Consider the following 21,182-nt stretch of genomic DNA (forward strand, 5'->3'; position numbering starts at 1 on the left):
TGGGTTGGTATAGGGCATAAGGTTACTGCAGATCTTGGGTATGGTCGTGGAAATGCTTTGACATAAATGCATTGTGACCTTGTGCAGGTCATGCTGCCGTGAAGGGCCTCAGCCTCCTGAAGGGATATGACAGATTGAGTTTTCTCAGCAAAGATTCCTCGAACTTGGGAGCCCACGACCAGGCTGGATAGTTACTAACCAGGACAGTCCGTTTTCCCGCCTTTTCCGCGCCCAGCAGCAGTCTTCCCTTACCCCTCCCAACCTCTACCCTGCACGCAGGCGCAGATCACGGCTTCTTATTTCCTTCCACCCGCGCCCCCTCAAAGCTTCCCCTAGCAACAAGCTCGGGCTCCGCGCTAAGGCGGGGCGAGCGCATGCGCTGCAGCCCTTTCCACCACCAGTCGGACAGCGCGCTGGGCTCCTCCTTCTGCAAGACTAGCCCTGCTCCCCACCTCCTCCCACCCAGGGTCCGCGTGGCGGGGCGCGCGCGCACTCTGGCTGGGTTGCTGCCCAGCTCTCTGGCCGCATCCTTAAGGAGAGAGGGGCGGGGCTGTTTCCTTTGGGGCCCCGCCCCCTTGGCCCGGCGTCCGTACCGCGCCTGCGCGCTCCCGCCCGGTCTCCATCTTGGAATTGGGAGGAAGAGGGAGAGGGAGACTGGGACGAGACCGGGGCTGTGGTGCGGAGAGGCTGAGACTGAGAAAAGGAGAGGGGGAGAGGGCACGGGGACCGCCCTTAGCTACAGTCTTTCAGCTGTCCTCGAGAAAGAGAAGGGGAAAGGGAGGGGGCCGGGGCGGGAGTGGGGGCTGTCACCCTCGGACCCCGGCGTGAGAGGGGCCGTGCGGTCGGACGTCCTCGGGGTAGGCCCCCTGTCGGTGGCCGAAGACCTGGGGCTCAGTCCCCTCGGTCCCGAATTTCCGGACCTGACCCCACGCTTCTCAAATATCCGGGTCTCAGCCCCTGAGATTCCAGATATCCGGGACTCGGGTCCCAACCTTTCTAAACCTGGGACTCTGTTTCACAGGGTTTCAAATATCTGGGGTTCAGGACCCTGCGTGCACCAGTATCCGGGGTTCATTCCCCACGAGTTCAAATATCAGATTCGGCCTCCCCCTGTTCAGATATCTGGAGTTAAGACCCCACAATCAGAAATCCGGGACTCAGCAACTGTCGCCCTCGAGGAAAAGGAGGACTGGACCGCGAGGTCAGATCAGGTTGTCACCCCCTCCCCTCCAGGGGAGGCTTCCCGGGCCCGCCCCTTAGGAAGGGCGAAAGCCGAGGAAGAGGTGGCAAGGGGAAAGGTCTCCTTGCCCCTCTCCCTGCTTGGCAGAGCCGCTGGAGGACCCCAGGAGGAGGCGGAGGCGCTGGGGCACCATAGTGACCCCTACCAGGTGAGACACGGGCTGCAGGGGCGCGGGTCCCTGTGTCTAGCTTGAGAAGAGAGGGTGCTGCTTTCTGGGAAGCTGGGCCTGGGTAGGCTCTCTCCTCAGGATGGGGAAGCCTAGCTGGGCCAGTGGTCAGCCTCTGGCTAGCCTTGCCTTCTGCTGCCACCCTCTTCCCCTTCCTTTTCCCTTCGTTATGTCTGGTTGATGAGGGACCTCAGGTGACAGGGTCTCTGATGTCACGGGGGTCACACCCTAAGGTGCTTGAGCTAATCAGATGGATTTGCACCCTTCTGGTTTTCTCCCTGTTTACTTTGCCCCTCACAGCTACCCCTTCATGATTGTAACTCTCTTTCCTCTGGGGTGTTAATTCCCATGCCTCTGGTCCCCATGGTGGGTCTGCTTATCTGTTTTTTAGGCATGGTCTGCTTGGGTTTCTTGTCCTTTCAAGGAAGTGTATATGTGCATTTGTGTTTAGGGGTGCTTGGCAGTATTTCCCCCAGCTGTTGTTACCTTCCAGCCTCTTGCTGTGATGGTATAAGTAATCTAATTTGTCAAGCGATTTATCATTTACAAAGTGCTCTACATCCATTCTCTCATTCATCTCCCCCCTCATTCATCTGGTGAGGGGGCTCTTTTACTGCCTTCTTCCCATTTTACAGTTGAGGCTCTTGAGGCCCAGAGAGGTTGCCCAAGGTCACACAGCAGCAGAATAGGATTGGAACCCAGGTCCTTGAACAAGTCTTACCTGTGTTCTGTACTACCTGTCTCTTGTCATCTCTTTTCTTCTGTGCCTAGGTTTAGCCATGGGTCCAGAAGAGAATGGATTGGGGTGAGATTTAAGAATGGGAGAGAGAAGAGCTTCCTTTTTAGGAGGCCTATACTCAGAAGCTTTTCCTGGTGGGAGGCTCTGGCCCCTGCCTTCTGCCTCATGGATTTTTCTCTCCACTGTGACCTTCATCTTTCCCCTCATCCCAGTCTTTGGCCTGGGTTCCTGAGAGGGCCATCTCTTGTGACAAATGATAGTGGTGTCTCTTAACAGTTAAAGCCAAGCTGCCGGGGGGTAGGATGATCCCCAAAGTATTAAAGCCTTGTCGTGGCGACTCTGGAGGCAGGGAAGGAAAAATCCATATGCTGAGTGTCTGCATGGTGTTCCTAAGTACGAGATCTCATTAAAAATTTCACAACAGCTCCACGCTGTAATATGTTTTACTGAAGAGAAGACCAAGTGTAAGGAACTTACTCAAAGCCTTGTTGCTGTATATTGCAGATGAAATGCACTGGTAGTGAAGCTTAGGGCGGACAGGCTTGGGTTTCCTCGTCTGTAGAATGGAGGTAACGTTGTCCATTTTAGAAGGTGGTTATGATTTAGCACAGAACTTGGTAATCACTCAGATGTTTGGTGTTTGAGGAAGAGGCCCCTTATGATGTTTTGCTGGCATCTCTTATATGTGACCTGGGGTCCTCAGTTGGCATTCTTGGTTGGGTGCAGGTAAAGAGGTCAAGAAGATTCCTTTGGCAAGCTGTGAGCACCTGCCTTTGTGTGTGGGTGTGTGGTGGGGGTGAGGGGTGCTTGGCAGGGTTGCTGGCAGAAGAATGGAGAAAGGGGCCTGCTTTGAGCGGCCTGGGAGCTGCTTGGGGCTGGGCTGAGGGCAATCAATCAATCTCCTAGGCTATTCTGAGCCCTCTGCACCCTGGGGGCCCACCAGAGAGTCAGGCTTACTCCTTGCCCTCCAGCTTCCAGTGGGGCTGAGGAGACAGAATTAACAACACAACAGGAAACAATGTGTGACAGAATATAATTACATGCTAAATTGTGAGGTGCTTTTAAGGAGCTAGAACTCTGCCCTGGGAGTTGAGCTCTGCTGAAAAACTCCTTTGTGCCTAAATTCCAACAAGTGCTTATCCAGGAGTTTGGCCTGGAATCCCCTCAGGAGGTCTTGGCTCTGATGTTCTGCTGGAGTTTTCAGTACATTTCTGGCTGGGTGCTCTAGGAGTTCTTCCCCCCAAGGGCTTGGGGTAGTCAGGGGAGGCTTCCTAGAGGAGGGGGCTGAGCTTGGGGTGAGTTGTTGAGAGAGTAATGAGTACACAGGCCTGACTGGAGAGGAGAAGATCCTGTTCTCTGACCTTGGAGAAGTCCTTCCTTTCTATGCCTCAGCGATCTCATCCATGAAATGGTGATCCTGATCTTGCCCTGCTTGTTTCATAGGGCTATTTTGAAAGCATAGTGGTAGAGGACCAGCTTTGGGCAAGTCACTTAACCCCTCTGAGTGCCTTTCCTCATCTGTAAAATAGGGGTAATAGTAACACCTCATAAGGTTGTGGTGAGGATTGAATGAGAGATAATGCATGTAAGGTGCTTACTGTATAAGCTTAATAAATGTTCTTTGTACTGCAAATGTCCTGTACCTGTGTGTGTTGCGTGTGCCATTGGACTGGACAAGTAAGGCAGCCCAGATCGCAGGCCCCCAGAGCCAGACACCATTTCTATCTCTGTCCTTCCCATTCTCGATCTCCCGCTTGCCACAGTGTCCCTAGCCCTTTTTGAGAGTGAGTCTCCTGGCCTCTGTGGGCCAGTACCCACTTGTAACAATGGCCGGATTTCCACTGCCTCCGGCCTTGGCTGTTTCCTGCTCTCTTCCAGAGTGTGAGAGGTTGAGGGAGGAGGGGGCCTCAACGCCAAGGGCAACAGGAAGGTACCTGGAAATATTTGGGGCGTGGGACTTGTGGGACAGGACGCTTGGGGATCTGGGGTTCTGGCTGGGAGGCAGAGTCTTTTATTCTTGAGGCGAGATTTAGGGGCTGTAGGGAAGTGGAACTTGTTGAGGGCTGAGGGGTTGGTGAGGATGCTGAGCTCCCAGTCTTCCTTTAGTTTTAGGGACTCCAGGGACCCGGCCCTAGTGCAGTCGTTGCCAGGGCAACTTCATTTTTCTTTTTTTTTGAGCTTTGATATTGTTCCTAATCTCCCCCTGCCCTTCCTTGGTAGTGCCTCCCCCTCATTGGAACTAGGGGAGGAGGGGCCCTTTCTCTCTCTGAGGGCCCCATCTTTGTTCTGAGAGTCCCATCTTTTCACCAGGTTAAGCCCCACTCTCAGGGCCCCCAGGGGCCACCATGCCAGCTGGGGGCCGGGCCGGGAGCCTGAAGGACCCTGATGTGGCTGAGCTCTTCTTCAAAGATGACCCGGAAAAGCTCTTCTCTGACCTCCGGGAAATTGGCCATGGCAGCTTTGGAGCTGTGTACTTTGTGAGTTGAGGCTTGGGAGGGTGGGGCAGGGACTGTCTTCCCGCTGTGGACCTCCAAACAGCCCTGTACACTATTCCACCACACCAGGCTTTCCTGCCCTCTCCTGCTGGGCCAGCAAGTCTTCCTGCTACCCAGTGCTCACTGGGGGCCTTCACTACCTTCTGGTCTGGTCCTCTAGGCCCGGGATGTCCGGAATAGTGAGGTGGTGGCCATCAAGAAGATGTCCTACAGTGGGAAGCAGTCAAATGAGGTAGGTCAGGCTTGACAGACTGGTAGGAGGCAGGGGACCCTAGGCTTAAGATGCAGGCTAAGTAAGCCTCTCCTCCCCTGACCTTCTCAGAAATGGCAGGACATCATCAAGGAGGTGCGGTTCCTACAGAAGCTCCGGCATCCCAATACCATTCAGTACCGGGGCTGTTACCTGAGGGAGCACACGGCTTGGGTGAGCTGGCTCCCTGACTCTGCCCTGATCTTTGTACTCAGTACTCAGGCCCATCCTTATCCTGGTCTAGTCTCTTAGGTGGGCCCTGTTCAGGGTGTTGTTGGGCAGATCATGGGAAGGAGGAAATCTTTCCCAACCTCTGCAGTCCTCAGACAAACTCATAAGCAGCACTGTGTGTCCAGAGGGAGAGGCTGAAGAATGACATAGACTGTTAGCAGTTGAAAGCGGGCACATGGGCTGGGAGAGCTGGAGATTGAACGATGGGATTCAGATGGAGATGGTAGTGATGTCTTGGGCTCTTTCTAAGGGAGGCCCTGACTCCAGGGACTTCCCCCCACCCTCTCGTTTCCCCAGTTGTCGTTTCTCCCTGTTATTACCCTGGGACCATTGCTTGAGTAGAGGCTAGGCAAGGAGGCCCTCTGTTTTGGATCTCTCTCCAAGGGAGATAGGCCAGGGGTGGCCAGATCTGCTGATCTCTGACCCTTGACCCTTCCATAGCTGGTGATGGAGTATTGCCTGGGCTCAGCTTCTGACCTTCTAGAAGGTAAGTGATTCTTTGGCCAACAAGTGGGAGAAGGGAGAAGAGCAGAGAAGCCGTAGGGGAAGGGTTAAGGGAAGATAGTTCCAGTCCCACCCTTGGGCTCCCTCAGTTTGATGTTTTTCCCTTACTCCCCAGTGCACAAGAAGCCCCTTCAGGAGGTGGAGATTGCAGCTGTGACCCACGGGGCCCTTCAGGGCCTGGCTTATCTGCACTCCCACAACATGATCCATAGGTACAAGCAGTACTGACAATGGCTGGGGGGGGGGGGTGCTCTTTACACCACTCCTCATTCTGCTGGGCTCCAGTCTTCTTGGAAACTTGGTGCAAAAGCCGCTGCCCAGCCTTTCTGAGATGCATGTCTTATCCTTGTGCTTTGCCTTTGGCAGGGATGTGAAAGCTGGGAACATCCTGCTGTCAGAGCCAGGCTTGGTGAAACTGGGGGACTTCGGCTCCGCATCCATCATGGCACCCGCCAACTCCTTCGTGGGCACCCCATACTGGTGAGTGGGAGTGGTGGTGAATGGAGAGAGCTCCCGGGATGTTGGGAGCAGGAGTTGGCAGGGTCTGGGCGGGTGATTAGCCTCTCTCTCCTGACCATTCTCCCAGGATGGCTCCAGAAGTGATCCTGGCAATGGATGAGGGGCAGTATGATGGCAAGGTGGATGTCTGGTCCTTGGGCATAACCTGCATCGAGCTGGGTAAGGACATTCTCCTCTTGGCTCCTTATCTTCTTTTCTCTCCACTCCTTTCTCTTTTTCTTACTATCCCTACACCATCCCATCCTCTGAGGCCTCCAAGCATCTGTCCATTTTGAGTCTACCCTTGATCCCCAGTACAGGCAGCTGTCAAATCCTGCCATTTCTTAGACCTAAAGATTTCATAACATTCATCTTTTCTTGTCCACTACTCTAGTTCTAAATCTTTTTTGAGTGCCCACTGTGTGCCATGCACTGTGCTAGTAGGTTCTCGGGGTAGAGCAGTGAATGAGGTTCTTGCCCTCTTGGAGCTTACATTCAAGTTGAGGAAATAGGCATGTTTTCTTTCAATGTAAGAAAAGCTGAATGGAGAAGATACGGGAGCAGTACAACCAAAAAACAAGGTATTTGACCTAGTTAGGGGCTGAGGAAGGTCTCCTTGTAGCAGAGATGTCTAAACAACCACAAGACAAATAAATAGGTAGCTTTGAAAGACTGTAGGGAAAAGTATTCCAGACAGAGGAGCATGCCTGGGGAGCTGAGACTAGCCTCAGTTGTTTGGAATATTGCATGTGTTAACGAAGAACAGTGAGTGATAAGGCCAGAGAGTTAGGCTCAGTGAGTTCACGAGGTCTTGAAGCCATGTTGAGGTTCTGATCTCTGCCAGCCAATGCTATTGAAACAACTGTTTTAGTGAGATAATGTTTGTAAAGCCCCCAACACGGTGCCAGGCACAAAATAGTTGCCCAAGAAAGAGATGTTATCAGTTACTCTTACCAACAATTTCCTGCAGTGATCTCTCCCACTGCCATTCTCTTCTTCCTTCCAGTCTCTTTTACATCAGAGAGAGGTGCTGTTGTTTTCTCTTCTCCTCAGAGCCGTCAGTGGCTCCCCATTGCCTTCAAGACTGAAGCCATCCCCATCCTTGTTTCCACCAAGCTAAAGGCTCTGCTTCCTAAAGGCTGGCTTTCCTCTTAACAAGTTCTGAATTTTTCCTCTTAATTACCTTTGTTTGTATTGTTTCCTGTGCCCAAGGTTGGAGATTTGGACTTGCCTTTCCCTCCATCTACACATGTCTACATTTACCATTTAAGGCCATGACCAGATAGGCAATGGAAATATGTGAAGCAGGCCAGGTATAAGAAAAATCTAGAGCTGTCCATTTTATTCCTAGTTTTTGGTAGAGACATGGGTGCAGGGAACTATTTCTCTACTATTGAAAAAACACTTCAATCTTTATTATATAATGGCAACGGATAGTCAGTATCAGGGAAGCAATATGGAGGAGACTACAGCAAACCGGAGGTTGCTGTTCCCACCTGAAGAGGGCAGCTGTTGCTTAGCTCCAGCCCATTGTTATGCAGGAATGTAGGCTCCATTTCACCAGATCTAAGTTTTTAAGAGAAACTGGAAATTTAGGTTATTATTTCATTATTATTATCAGAATTTAAAAATCACTGTTTAGGCGAAAACCAAAACCAATACAAAGCATTTGTCTGGGCCACAAGGGGCTTCTAGTTTGTGACTTCTGATCTGAGGCCTACCTCCAATATCCCTTTTTCCAAAATAGCTTCCCTGAATCCCCTGCGAATGTACCAGTTTGAAGTCCCACCACACACCCAGCTTCGCAGCCATTTACCTCTTTTCCTCTTGTGCCAATTAGCACTTTGAACTTGATGCTATTTGTTCAATCCTATTTAATCTTCCCTGTTAGACTGGAAGTTCCTTGAGGACAGGGCCTGTCTATTGCTTTTCATCTTTCCCATAATACTTAAGCGAGTTTTTTGCTCTGATTTGGCACCTAATAAATATTAGTTGGGTCGGCAACTGAATGTGCTTTCTTCTGCCTTCATTCGTGCTTTTGCATGTGTTATTTTCTTTGATACCTATTCCACCCATGTGCAGTGGAGAGGATGCGTGCTGCGTCTTACAGAGGAAGGATTAATTGAGATTATGGGAATTGCTCAGGGTCATGGAGTGAGGAAGTCAGGGAGCTGGGGTGTGAGCCCAAGTCTTCTGATTTCCATTCCAGTCTCCTCTGCCCACCTGCCACCTCTCACCTTCTCTCCCTTGACCTTTCTCTGTAGCGGAACGGAAACCACCGCTGTTTAACATGAATGCGATGAGTGCCTTATACCACATTGCACAGAACGAGTCCCCCGTGCTCCAGTCAGGACACTGGTGAGGACTGGGATTCCTGGGCCCAGGGGTTAGGCCATAGGGGTAAGGCTGCCTGGCTCACGCCCTCCCCACCCTTCCCCTGCTGTAACTTCTAGGTCTGAGTACTTCCGGAATTTTGTCGACTCCTGCCTTCAGAAAATCCCTCAAGACAGACCAACCTCAGAGGTTCTTCTGAAGGTGAGGGCTCACTGGCCTAGCATTCTCCTAGAACTGTAGCTTGTTGGAGCCACAGAAACCCCTCAGTGAAATTAGTGATTCCTGATTCTTCCTCCACTGAGAGCTTCATTTATGAATTCCTGCCCCCATCCCCAGTGCCCAGTGGACTCTGTGTTTTGCAAGATTTTGTCTACCAGGTTGCCTTTATTTATTAAGTAATCATTTGTTTTCCCGTCTTTTATTAATCAAAGATATATATAATTGCCAGCCAGAATTTCTGGCCAGTGTGCAATAACCAGGGTTACCACACCATTCTGATGTAATTCAAGCCAAAAGCCTGTGTAGCCTTGTCGTGGGGAAATGTATGATTTCCCTTAGGGGTTTTTTGAGTTATCAAAAGTAGAGGGGCCCCCATTCCCTTCAGAGATCCATAGGGGCCTAAGGACCCCTAGTTGGGAACTGACTTAGATTGTCTACCCTGACCTACTTGTTTTATAATTGTGGGATGCTTTATGAGGCCCAGAGAGGCCTCATGACGTGTCCAGGGGCACAGAGCACTTTGATAGAAGGCCTGGACTAGAATCCAGATCTCCTGGCTGTTCTTGCCTGTCAGCCATGCCTGGAGGAACAAGAGACTGTGTGGGGAGTAGAGACGGGGTGGTAAAAATTAATGTGGGAGGAGGGGTTGGGACATGGCCAGCATCAACCTGTGGTGGGCATGGGCCCCAGGGGAGTGCCTCAGGCCAGAGGGAATGCCAAGGTCCACGGGGTATTGGGATGCGGGAGGTGCTTGGCGGCAGGCCTCAGTGCTCTCTTCCCCCAGCACCGCTTTGTGCTCCGGGAGCGGCCACCCACAGTCATCATGGACTTAATCCAGAGGACCAAGGATGCTGTTCGGGAGCTGGACAATCTGCAGTACCGCAAAATGAAGAAGATACTGTTCCAAGAGGCACCCAATGGCCCTGGCGCTGAGGCCCCAGAGGAGGAGGAGGTGACCCGGCTTGCCCTGCCACCCTTCTTCACCACCATGTTGTGCTTGCCTCCTAGCGGTTGCTTGGCGCTCCTCCCCACCCTTCTCCATACCCGCTGTGTCTTTGTGCTACCTCCGTATGCACATCCCTCGTCCTTCCCCTTCCCTGCCCAACAGCCTGTGTCCTGTCCACAGGAGGCAGAGCCCTACATGCACCGGGCCGGGACGCTGACCAGTCTAGAGAGTAGCCATTCAGTGCCCAGCATGTCCATCAGCGCCTCCAGCCAGAGCAGTTCAGTCAACAGCCTAGCAGATGCCTCTGACAATGAGGAGGAGGAAGAGGAGGAGGAGGAGGAGGAGGAGGAGGAAGAAGGCCCTGAAGCCCGGGAGATGGCCATGATGCAGGAGGGCGAGCACACAGTCACTTCCCACAGCTCCATCATCCACCGGCTGCCGGTATGCAGCTCACCCTGAGTAGGCCTGACAGCGGCAGGGCCGAGCCCCAGCTCTCCTTCTCAGGAATCACCTTGGTTCCCTGCTCTCCCTCCCATGTGTGACTGCTCCTTCTCTAAGTCTGCCTGGGTCTCCAGGGAACTCCCTGTGGGCCCATTGACCTCTGAGCCTTGGGCATTCCTTCCACCTTCCCTTCCTCTAGGGCTCTGACAACCTCTATGATGACCCCTACCAGCCAGAGATGACCCCAGGCCCTCTCCAGCCACCTGCAGCCCCGGCTCCCACATCCACCACCTCTTCTGCCCGCCGACGGGCCTACTGCCGCAACCGGGACCATTTTGCCACCATCCGTACTGCCTCCCTGGTAAGTGCAGCCATCCTGGATGCCCCAGACTATCTAAGTCCAGAAATGACTTTCTCCCTGTGGCATATGATTAAGTCCAGATTCCACCCTCACTTTGTGTTGCTGTCTCTTGCCTTCTCACCTCGACCGTCTCACCTAAACCCTCCCCTCTCCCCTCCCTTCTCCCAATAGACTATTTTGGTCACATTGCCCAGCTCGTACTCCATTTTTGTGGCTGGACTTAAATAGCATCTCCTGGCATGCCTTCCCAGGCTCCTGGCCAGCCAGGTGCTTCATATCCTGTGCTGTGGTATTCCTGAACAACATGATGACGGGTTTGCTGGATTCTGTGCCCCTAGAGGGCAGAGATGGTGTACAGGTACCTGCCTGTGCCAGTAGTTGGCTTTCAGGCCCACACACATCCCTGTATTTAATCCTTCCAGCTCTTCTGGGAGGGTGAGGGTGTGATCCCATTTGTGAGATGAAACAGCTGTGACTCAGGGGGGGCTACCTTTGGTGCTTCCCAAATTCTGTAACCAGGACCTTGGTCCTCTCTTAAAGTCACAGCGATGTTTTTCTCAGTTCATAGGAAAAGGGGTATACTTTTCCTAAAACATAGATTTTCGTCCATACTTTTAATAAACTTTTAGATTACATCCCTGTTCAGCTGTAAGCTTTGATGGTCCCCTTGGAGGCCACTGGTTGGTCTAGTATGTTCTTGTAGCCTCTGCTTATGGCTGGTTGTTCTTTTAGGACAACTCTTCAGACCCTGTGATGCTTGGTGCTTTGTGGTACTGTGTAGAGAGGTCTGTGATCTCCAGGGGTTTGGCCACCTGGACTAGTTTGGGGTACATTGACATAGCCCCTTGACAGTGGGATCTGAGCTCAAACTTCAGATGAGGACATCCAGGCCCAGTGTTCTTGTTATTCCAGTGTCCCATGGTCCATATTCTGGCTCCGTATCTGAGCTGTAAAGGGTCTTCAGTGTTTGCTGAAGGGGAAGGAACCATCACTTACTGGTTCAGAGTGTTCTAGACACTATTACATAGGTATCAAAGTTAATCTCCCCAGCCCCCTGTGAGGAGGTGTTATTGTCCCATTTAATAGAGCTAAGGCTTAGCAGCATTAACTTGCTTGAGGTCACATGGTTAGTAAGTGGCAGAGCTGGGATCTGGTCCCAGGTCTGTCTGATTCTTTTATTCTTTTGAACTAATCTGAATTGTTCCTACTTTTATGCAAAACCCTGTGCTCAGCACCTTTTCTTGTTTCATTGAGTCTCATCAACCTCTGAAGGAGATATCTCCATGATCCAGTTGAGGTGGCAGGCTCAGAGAGGTTAAGTGTGAGGAAGATATCAAATGAGAATTAAACCCATAAGGCTAACACTCACGTTCTTCCCCCATAGAGCACGAAGACTATGTGTGTTAATAAAATGGGGGCCAGGGCTGCGCCCCACTTCTCATCCTTTCTCCCGCCCCCAGGTCAGCCGTCAGATCCAGGAGCATGAGCAGGACTCAGCCCTGCGGGAGCAGCTGAGTGGCTATAAGCGGATGCGACGGCAGCACCAGAAACAGCTGCTGGCGTTGGAGTCGAGGTTGAGGGGCGAGCGTGAGGAGCACAGTGCGCGGCTGCAGCGGGAGCTCGAGGCGCAGCGGGCTGGCTTTGGGGCTGAGGCCGAAAAGCTGTCAAGGCGGCACCAGGCTATCGGTGAGAAGGAGGCGCGAGCTGCCCAGGCTGAGGAGCGTAAGTTCCAGCAGCACATCCTCGGGCAGCAGAAGAAGGAGCTGGCTGCCCTGCTGGAGGCGCAGAAGCGAACCTACAAACTTCGGAAGGAGCAGCTGAAGGAGGTGGGATAGGGCTGCAGCAGTGGGTGGGGTTGATGGAGGGTGAGGCGGGCCCTGACCTCCTTGCTCTCCTGCTGCCCTTTCCTAGGAGCTCCAGGAGAACCCCAGCACACCCAAGCGGGAGAAGGCTGAGTGGCTTTTGCGGCAGAAGGAGCAGCTACAGCAGTGCCAGGCGGAGGAGGAGGCTGGACTGCTGCGGCGGCAGCGCCAGTACTTTGAGCTGCAGTGTCGCCAGTACAAGCGCAAGATGCTGCTGGCTCGTCACAGCCTGGACCAGGACCTGCTTCGAGAGGTAGGCCACCCCCTCCCTGTTCCCCTCCCAGATCCCAGGCACCTACCCTTTTCCATTTGCCTCACTTGTGGTTGTCTTTCCCATCTGCCCTCATTCGTGTCACAGCTCGGCTTCTCTTCAACATCTCTTTCGCTTCTCGTGCCCACTAGACCCTGCTAGAGTTCCCAGGCCAGCTAGGAGCTTGGCTCCCTTACACCTCTCATCTACACCCCTCATCTCCCCACCCTCGGCTCCCTCTGCCAAGGAGTCCTGGGCCTCTCACTTCCTTGACACCAACAAGGCTTTCTGACCAGTTTCTGGGCCCTGCCTCCCTCTTGCCTCAGGACTTGAACAAGAAACAGACACAGAAGGACTTGGAGTGTGCATTGCTGCTACGGCAGCATGAGGCCACACGGGAGCTGGAGCTACGGCAGCTCCAGGCCGTACAGCGCACCCGGGCTGAGCTCACCCGCCTGCAGCACCAGACGGAGCTGGGCAACCAGCTGGAGTACAATAAGCGGCGTGAGCAAGAGTTGCGGCAGAAGCATGCGGCCCAGGTTCGCCAGCAGCCCAAGAGCCTCAAAGTACGTGCAGGCCAGCGTCCCCTGGGCCTCCCGCTCCCCATTCCTGGGGCTCTGGGACCACCTAACACAGGCACCCCTAGAGAAGAGCAGTCCTGCTCATCTGGCCAGGAGGCAGACCAAAGAATTCTGGGAGAGGAGGAGGAAGCAGTTCCAGAGAGAAGGATTCTGGGGAAGGAAGGGGCTGCCTTGGAGCCAGAGGAGCAGAGGATATTGGGGGAAGAGTCAGGAACCCCTAGTCCCAGTCCACAGAAACATAGGAGTTTGGTTGATGAGGAAGTTTGGGGGCTACCTGAGCAGGAGATAGAGGAGCTTAGAATTCCATCCCCGGCACCCCAGGAGAGGAGCATTGTGGGCCAGGAGGCATCCGGGGAATGGAGGTTGTGGGGGAAGGAGGATGGTAGCCTCTTGGATGAGGAGTTTGAGCTTGGCTGGGTCCAGGGTCCAACACTGACCCCAGTCCCTGAGGAGGAGGAGGAAGAGGAGGAGGGTGCTCCATTTAGGACCCCGAGGGATTCTGGAGATGGCTGTCCCTCACCAGACATCCCCCCTGAACCCCCTCCAACACATCTGAGGCCCAGCCCTACTAGCCAGCTCCCTGGACTCCTGTCCCATGGCCTCTTGGCTGGACTCTCCTTTGCAGTGGGGTCCTCCTCTGGCCTCTTGCCCCTACTACTTCTGCTGCTGCTCCCACTGCTGGCGGCCCAGGGTGGGGGTGGCCTGCAGGCAGCCCTGCTGGCCCTTGAGGTGGGGCTGGTGGGCCTGGGGGCCTCCTACCTACTGCTTTGTACAGCTCTGCACCTGCCCCCCAGTCTATTCCTACTCCTGGCTCAGGGCACCGCACTGGGGGCCGTCCTCAGTCTGAGCTGGCGCCGAGGTCTTATGGGTGTCCCTCTGGGCCTTGGGGCTGCCTGGCTCCTAGCCTGGCCAGGCTTGGCTCTACCTCTGGCAGCTCTGGCAGCTGGGGGCAAATGGGTGCGGCAGCAGGGCCCTCGGATGCGCCGGGGCATCTCTCGACTCTGGTTGCGCGCTCTGCTGCGTCTGTCGCCCATGGCCTTCAGGGCCCTACAGGGCTGTGGGGCTGTGGGGGATCGGGGCCTATTTGCACTCTACCCCAAGACCAACAAGGATGGCTTCCGCAGCCGTCTGCCTGTCCCTGGGCCCCGGCGGGGTAATCCTCGCACTGCCCGACACCCACTAGCCCTGTTGGCAAGGTTTTGGGCCCTGTGCAAGGGCTGGAACTGGCGCCTGGCACGGGCCAGCCAAGGTTTAGCCACCCGCTTGCCCCCCTGGGCCATCCACACACTGGCCAGTTGGGGCCTGCTTCGGGGTGAGCGGCCCAGCCGTATCCCCCGGCTGCTACCACGCAGCCAGCGCCGGCTAGGCCCCCCTGCCTCCCACCAACCACCACCAGAGACTCTAGTTGGGCGGAGATCCCGAACCCGCCAGTCCCGGGCCCTGCCTCCCTGGAGGTAACCAACTCTAGCATCTCCCCAGCCCAAATCTAGAGCATTGAGCACTTTATCTCCCACTACTCAGTGAAGTTTCTCCAGTCCCAGTCCTCTCCTCCCTTTCACCACTCCTTCCTCGGTATGCTTCCCCACCTCACCCCTAGCCCTTTGGGCCTCTAGACAGGCAGCCTCCTCCACCGTGGAGTCCGGAGATTATATTTTGCGTTCTCCTGATGCTCCCCCCCACACCCTAAGTTATTGCTGTTCTCCCACTGTGTGTGCTCATCCTCACCCTCATCGACTCAGGCCTGGGGCCAGGGGTGGCAGTGGGTGGGAAGAGTCATGTTTTTTTTTTCTCTCTTTGATTTTGTTTTTCTGTCTCCCTTCCAACCTGTCCCCTTTCCCCCACCAAAAAAAGAAAAAGACAAACACAAATAAAATATCTGAGCGGAACTGTACCTTTGGCCCAGGCTGCCTCTGTCTGCTTTGTCCTGCCGCCTAGCCTCCCCGGTATGCCCCCAATCTGGACCCTTGGCCCCCAGTTCCATGACCTCTTCACCCCATCTACGTTATCTCAACCCCTTTCACTCCTCAGCCTCATCCTCTCTACCTTCATAGCTTCGTTGCACCATGACCACCACCAGTTGAGGGGTCTGGGCCCCTGTTGAGCTTCTCCAGAACTTCTTGGTCCCACAGTTCCCCTGTTTGTGGATTCCTCCCCGAGAGTCCTCAGGTTCTGGGTCCTTTTGTCCTCATTCACTGCCTTTCCTCCCAACCCACTCCCTACGTGGTTGCCTTCTGTCTGGGAGCTGAGTTTCTCTCCTGGCATCAGGCATTGCCCTAGAGGGCTGGGGGGATGGCACTGCAAACCGTCCACAGTAGGGGGTGGTGAGTTTGGGGGCCCAGACAGTGTGGGGGCTGCGGAAATGGGGTTGGTTGTGGGCTTGGAGTGGGAGCTGAGTATACAAGGGGCCGGGCTGGAATGTGGATATCTGGTCAGGGTGGCAGCTGCTGGCCTGTTGAACTTGTCGGGCCCTTTCTGGCCACCTCCTTTGCCCCTTTCCCTTATGTGGCCCGAGATGGGGCCACCCATCTTATCCATTTCTTAGCTTGGTGCTTATCCTTCCCTCCCTCCCACCCTGAGGTGATGAACCTGGGACTTCCTCTGTCTTTCCTCAGCTGTGTTGCTGTCTTCCATGTGTATGTTGAGTGACTTGGTTTTCTCACTTGTTCATATTCTGTATCTGCTCACAGGCGTCTATCTCTAGGTTGTATTTTCTCCCTCTTTGCATGGTCAAAGCTTCTTGTGTGCACTCAGTACTCTCAAGATTCTCAGTTCCCTGTCCATGAACTCTCCTGCTGTTTCTTGTGAGTTTTCCACCCAACCCTGTGAACGTGCTCTTGGAAGATGTCTTGTTTCTTTGCATCTCTTGCCCATTGAGAATCTTCCTGATCTCTCTGAACACAATCCCATCTCTCCATGTCTGTCTGTATACAGCTCCCCCCGCCCCCTCTGTCTAACATGTTTTCTGTTTCTCTCCCTCTTCTTGTCTCTGCTTCTGTCTCCTCTCCTCCTCTCTTTCTTCTCCCTTTCCCCTGGTTGTTCCTCCTCCTCCTCCCCCCTGCCCCCATCTCCCCTTGGTCCGTCCACTGCATAGTCTAAGGAGCTGCAGATCAAGAAGCAGTTCCAGGAGACGTGTAAGATCCAGACTCGGCAGTACAAGGCTCTGCGGGCACACTTGCTGGAGACCACGCCCAAAGCTCAGCACAAGAGCCTCCTTAAGCGGCTCAAGGAAGAACAGACCCGCAAGCTGGCAATCCTAGCTGAGCAGTACGACCAGTCCATCTCAGAGATGCTCAGCTCACAGGCGGTGAGGCCTGGGGTCCAGGGAGGGAGCGTGGTGGAGGTTGGCCTTTGTATTTCCAGCTTAGCTGTGGGCACTGCAGGTGGGGGGTGTAGACAGAGATAGGGCTTTTCGCTCTTGTGAAACTCATATTCTTCCACTGTTGGTATTCTCTGCAATGGTTTTACTATTTCTCTTAAGTATTTTCTTAAGGTCTTGACAAAGCCAGCCTGCCTACTCCACCCAAGAACCACCAAGGAAAGAGTGGCTGTAATTTTTTCCTGGGCCTGAGTTAGTTTAATCTGTGAACAGGGAACAAATAAAAATGATTGTGGCCCTCAGGCCAATTTGCTCAGACTTCTGGAGGATTTTGAAGTTTGCTGTTCTAAAAGTGGTCACACATCACACTGGAATAGGCCACTTAAAATAACACTGTAAAAAGTAAAAGTGTTCTTATTCATTGCCGTTCCCTCACCTAACCCACCTCTCAGAGGTAACTGTTAACAATTAATTGTATTTTAGATTTTTTCCTATGCATATTTAGAAAATTATATAAAAATTTTAAACAAAAGTGGAATCATACTTTATATACTGGTCTCTAACTTCTTTTTCCACGTTGTATTTCTTGGACATCTTTCCATGTCAGTACACATATCTCATTTTTTAAGAGCATAGAGTTTTCCATGGTATGGATGTACCATAATTTATTTAACCCATCCCTTATTGGTGGACATTTAGGTTGTTTCCAGTATTTTGCTATTACAACGCTTCAGTGAACACCTTCGAGCACATGTGCAAGTATACCTGGGGGATAAATTCCTGGAAGTGTAATTGCTGTGTCACAGGGTATGACGACCTTTCATTTTGATAGATGTTGAGACTGGCTGCTTCTTGAAACCTGAGGGCCCAGGCCTGCTGGGGCAGGGGAGGATTGTGGGGGTAGGGGAGGAGGCCCCGAAAACTTGCTCTACCTAATCTCTAGCTGCGGCTTGATGAGACCCAGGAGGCAGAGTTCCAGGCCCTTCGGCAGCAGCTTCAACAGGAGCTGGAGCTGCTCAATGCTTACCAGAGCAAGATCAAGATCCGCACGGAGAGTCAACATGAGAGGGAGCTGCGGGAGCTGGAGCAGAGAGTAGCTCTGAGGCGGGCACTGCTGGAGCAGCGGGTAAGAGGGCTGGGCTTCCAGGATGGGGTGGGGAGGGCAGCCCCCACCCCGGACCCTCTGACCTCTATTCTGGGTGCCTCAGGTGGAAGAGGAGCTGCTGGCCCTGCAGACGGGGCGCTCTGAGCGAATCCGGAGTTTGCTCGAGCGGCAGGCCCGTGAGATCGAGGCTTTCGATGCTGAGAGCATGAGGCTGGGCTTCTCCAGTATGGCTCTGGGGGGCATCCCAGCTGAGGCTGCTGCCCAGGGCTATCCTGCTCCACCCCCTGCCCCCGCCTGGCCCTCCCGTCCTGTTCCCCGTTCAGGGGCGCACTGGAGCCATGGCCCTCCTCCACCAGGCATGCCCCCCCCAGCCTGGCGTCAGCCCTCTCTCCTGGCTCCCCCGGGTCCCCCAAGCTGGCTGGGGCCCCCAGCACAGAGTGGGACACCCCGTGGTGGAGCCCTGCTGCTGCTAAGAAACAGCCCCCAGCCCCTGCGACGAGCAGCCTCGGGGGGCAGTGGCAGTGACAATGTGGGCCCACCTGCTGCTGCAGTGCCTGGGCCTCTGAGCCGCAGCACCAGTGTCGCTTCCCACATCCTCAATGGTTCCTCCCACTTCTATTCCTGAAGTACAAGGTGGATAAGCCGATGAATGAGGCAGGGGTGGGTGGAGCCTGATCCTGGAGGGCTGTAAGCCGGAGGTCCATCCAAGGGTGGGGGACAGGAAGTTGGCTCCAGCTCCCCTCAGACCTTACTTATCTCATGAGCTTCTTGGGCTGGCCAGTGGCCCAAGGCCAGCTTGGGCATAGGTGCCTCAAGGCTGACCAGGAGCCCCTGCCTCCCCACCATGGTGCCAGGGTTTCTCTCCATCACAGCCTCGGGAAAGGAGGGAGATATGCGTGTCAAATATTCATCTAGTCCCCTGGGGGAGGGGAAGGGTGGGTCTAGATATATTATATAAAGCGAACTATACCACGCCCTGGAATGGGGCCATGGACTTGGGGACGCCAGGCCCCCCAGACCTGGGATGTGACAGAGCAGGTCTGGGGCCTGGGGTGGGGAGAACGGGAGGAAAAGGTCTTCCTGAAAGAAAGATCAGGATGGGGTCTTGGGGTCAGGATGCCTGGGTCTCTCCATTCCCCTGTTGCTGTCTGACGTCCTGTGCCGTCTTGTCCTTTATCCTTTTTTTTTTTTTTTTAAATTGAGATTTGAGCTGGGGCAGGGGAACAAAATAAGAACCTTAGAAGGGGCTGCTCCCAGGCCTGGGGGCAGTCATGAGAGCCCCTCCCAGCTACGGGGCTGGCACAGAGCCCCATGGCAAGCTTTTAATAAACTGTTGGTTATTCTAACAGATCCCAGGACTCACCTTTTCTGTCTAAGGTGTATGTTAAGGAATGTTCAGTGGCAGGTGATAGTGTTACTTGTATTTAAAGAGAACTCACTGGGCTGTGTAACTAAAAATTTCAGTGACTTTACTGACTTTGGACATGAATCCAGAGCTTCAAAGGAAGTCATCAGTCGCTGGACCTCTGCTTCCCTTTGCTTTGGCTTCAGATTTTCAGGAAGGTTCACCTTACCCACAGGCCCCTGGCAGCTCCAACCTTACAACCTGCCAACAACCTCAACAGCAAGAATTCCAGCAGTCCTGAAGTGACTTCATTGGTTTGATCTGTAGCCAGAGGCCTGGGGTGCTCTGATTGGTCAGGTTTAGACCCTGTACCCACCGCTTTAAGGCTGAAAGAGTCGGCCCGTGGACTAAGTGGCTGTTTCCAGAAAGGGGAAGAAAGACATAAACAGCTGTTCCCAAGACCTTTCATTTTGTGCTTCACATTCTTAAGGCCAGCTATTCAGATCTTCCTCCCAACTAAGCTTTAGGTTATCAGACAGCTAAAAGCAGGGTGGTCAGGGACTTCCCTGGTGGTCCTGTGATCAAGACTCCCTGCTTCCACTGCAGGGGGCATGGGTTTGATTCCTGTTTGGGGAACTAAGATCCCACATGCCACACAGCGTGGCCTAAGTAAATAAATAAAAGCAGGGTGGTCAGAGGGTCCCACTGGTCAGGCTGGAGAAAGCAGCCACACTCTTTTTGAATCAAGCCTGGTGGCAGACTGGATGGCAGGGTCAGGAGGCTGGGACTTTCTTTGGAGAATCTGGGGGAAATTAAAGGGAACCAGATCAGGGGGACAGTGGCTACTCCTCAGCTTCCTGGACCAAAGTACAGGGGGTGAGAGTGGGGGACCAGTTTTGATGAGGTGATTCAAACACTCCTTTATTGAGTCTTTAAAAATAAATCCCTGTAAACACTTTAAACTGGGAATGTGAAGCTGAGAAGTAGAATCCCAATAACTTGTGTCCCTGGGAGCTGCGAGTCTTCTCCGAAGAAAGCTGCTTCTGCTCTGCAGGCAGAGTTGGGGGTGGGTATGCTATACATGTTTTCTACAAGTGGAAAGTCCCTCCTGGGGACAGGGGGAGCTCAGTTGCTCTCGCCATCACTGCTGATGATGCCACGCATATGTGACCAGTCTGGGGGTGGGGGGCGGGGCCGCTCTTCCTCTGAGTCCAGGGTCCTGCAGTATAGCTCCCCTGGTGGGGCTGCTGCTCCTGCAGGGTTCCAGGCTGTGCGTCTGCGTGGCCGGCCTAGAGGGGATGAGGAAGCAGGAGATGAGTTGTCTGAGAAAGTCCATGCCCCATCTGCTCCTGGACAGTGGAAGGAAGCCCCTCACCTGAACCACTGATGATGTTGGTAATGTCCAAGGAGGCTACCTCAGCTGCCTCTTCCCGCTGCTCCTTCAGGGCCCGACACTTCTCTAAGGAAGGGTTACCTGGGGCAGAAGAAGCTTGTGATCCTCTCCTCCCCAGCAGCCAAGGCCTTCTCCTGCAGCCCCCAGGACACGCCCAGCCTCACCCTTCATGCCCAGGGCTTCCAGTTCTGCTCGGAGAACACTCAGGCGTTCCTTGTGTGAACGGCAGGAGCCCAGCAGCTTCTTGTAGTTTCGATGAGCCCCACAGGCCCGAATGTAGCGCTTTAGCCTCATCACAGATGGGTGGTCCTCACCAGGGCGACCAGAGCCAGCCTGGCAAGGGAAGATAGCAGCTGAAGGCCAAGCCTTTTGGGCTTGAGTCAGGGTCTCCCTCTTCCTTGATGGTAGCCTCCCACCCCATCTTCAGCCCTCACCTTCCTGCCTTTATGTTCTGGACTGCCATCTGTGGAAGAGGAGGAGGAGCTTCGTGTCCTGCCTTTCTTGGAGCTCTTCTTGGAAGAGCGGTTCTTCCTCTCCTTCTTGGGGGTCCCCTCTGCCTCGCTGTCACTCACCTCCTTCTCCGAGTCACTTGCCTCACCATTGATACTGCCCACGTTGGCTGTCTTTCCAGTAGTTGGCGTCATCTTCCTCCAGCTGTCTTCCCCATCCTCCTCACTGCTTCCACTCTGCCTTTTCCCACCCTTCCACTGGGTCTTGTCTTTGCTCTTCCTCTGCACTAGGGGCTCTTCATCTTCCCCACTACTATTCCCACTGCCTGCTGCTGATCTTCCCTTCTGTTCCTCTCTGTCCCCCGGGGATCCCAGCAGTCTTGCTGCCCTGCTTTTCTGCTTACAGCTCCTCTCCTCCAAAGAGGAGGACCTTTGGCCTCCACTGCTCTGGGTTGTG

General features: G+C 53.9%; 2 protein-coding genes across 5 annotated transcripts in view; one reads left to right on the forward strand and one right to left on the reverse strand.

Moving 5' to 3' along the window:
* Positions 1-1,143: 1,143 nt before the first annotated feature.
* Positions 1,144-18,888, forward strand: TAOK2 (TAO kinase 2). 4 transcript variants are annotated; one of them, XM_065893490.1, is made up of 19 exons: positions 1,144-1,388; positions 4,456-4,622; positions 4,801-4,872; positions 4,963-5,064; positions 5,563-5,608; positions 5,741-5,837; positions 5,992-6,105; positions 6,212-6,303; positions 8,388-8,481; positions 8,577-8,658; positions 9,461-9,628; positions 9,803-10,063; positions 10,263-10,424; positions 11,885-12,250; positions 12,336-12,539; positions 12,863-13,102; positions 16,209-16,421; positions 17,377-17,559; positions 17,642-18,888. In XM_065893490.1, exons 2-19 carry the CDS (start codon positions 4,491-4,493, stop codon positions 18,161-18,163), a joined length of 3,150 nt encoding a protein of 1,049 aa, XP_065749562.1. In that variant the 5' UTR covers positions 1,144-1,388; positions 4,456-4,490; the 3' UTR covers positions 18,164-18,888. The 4 variants fall into 4 exon arrangements, with proteins under 4 accessions (XP_065749562.1, XP_065749561.1, XP_065749560.1 ...); XM_065893489.1 differs by lacking the exon at positions 1,144-1,388 and having other exon boundaries at positions 4,491-4,622; positions 9,785-10,063; positions 17,642-18,163; XM_065893488.1 differs by lacking the exons at positions 1,144-1,388; positions 16,209-16,421; positions 17,377-17,559; positions 17,642-18,888 and adding an exon at positions 13,439-14,575 and having other exon boundaries at positions 4,491-4,622.
* Positions 18,889-20,008: 1,120 nt separating this feature from the next.
* Positions 20,009-21,182, reverse strand: part of HIRIP3 (HIRA interacting protein 3) — a 1,710-nt gene continuing 536 nt past the window's right edge. Inside the window, exons 2-5 of the mRNA XM_065893184.1 lie at positions 20,711-21,172; positions 20,441-20,609; positions 20,259-20,357; positions 20,009-20,172 (exon numbers count right to left, since the gene is read on the reverse strand). Of these exons, the coding sequence (XP_065749256.1) occupies positions 20,009-20,172; positions 20,259-20,357; positions 20,441-20,609; positions 20,711-21,172 (894 nt within the window). The remainder of the gene's footprint in view (positions 20,173-20,258; positions 20,358-20,440; positions 20,610-20,710; positions 21,173-21,182) is intronic.

This window comes from Phocoena phocoena, chromosome 15 (genome assembly GCF_963924675.1).
Source record: "Phocoena phocoena chromosome 15, mPhoPho1.1, whole genome shotgun sequence".
NCBI classification, from domain to species: domain Eukaryota; kingdom Metazoa; phylum Chordata; class Mammalia; order Artiodactyla; family Phocoenidae; genus Phocoena; species Phocoena phocoena.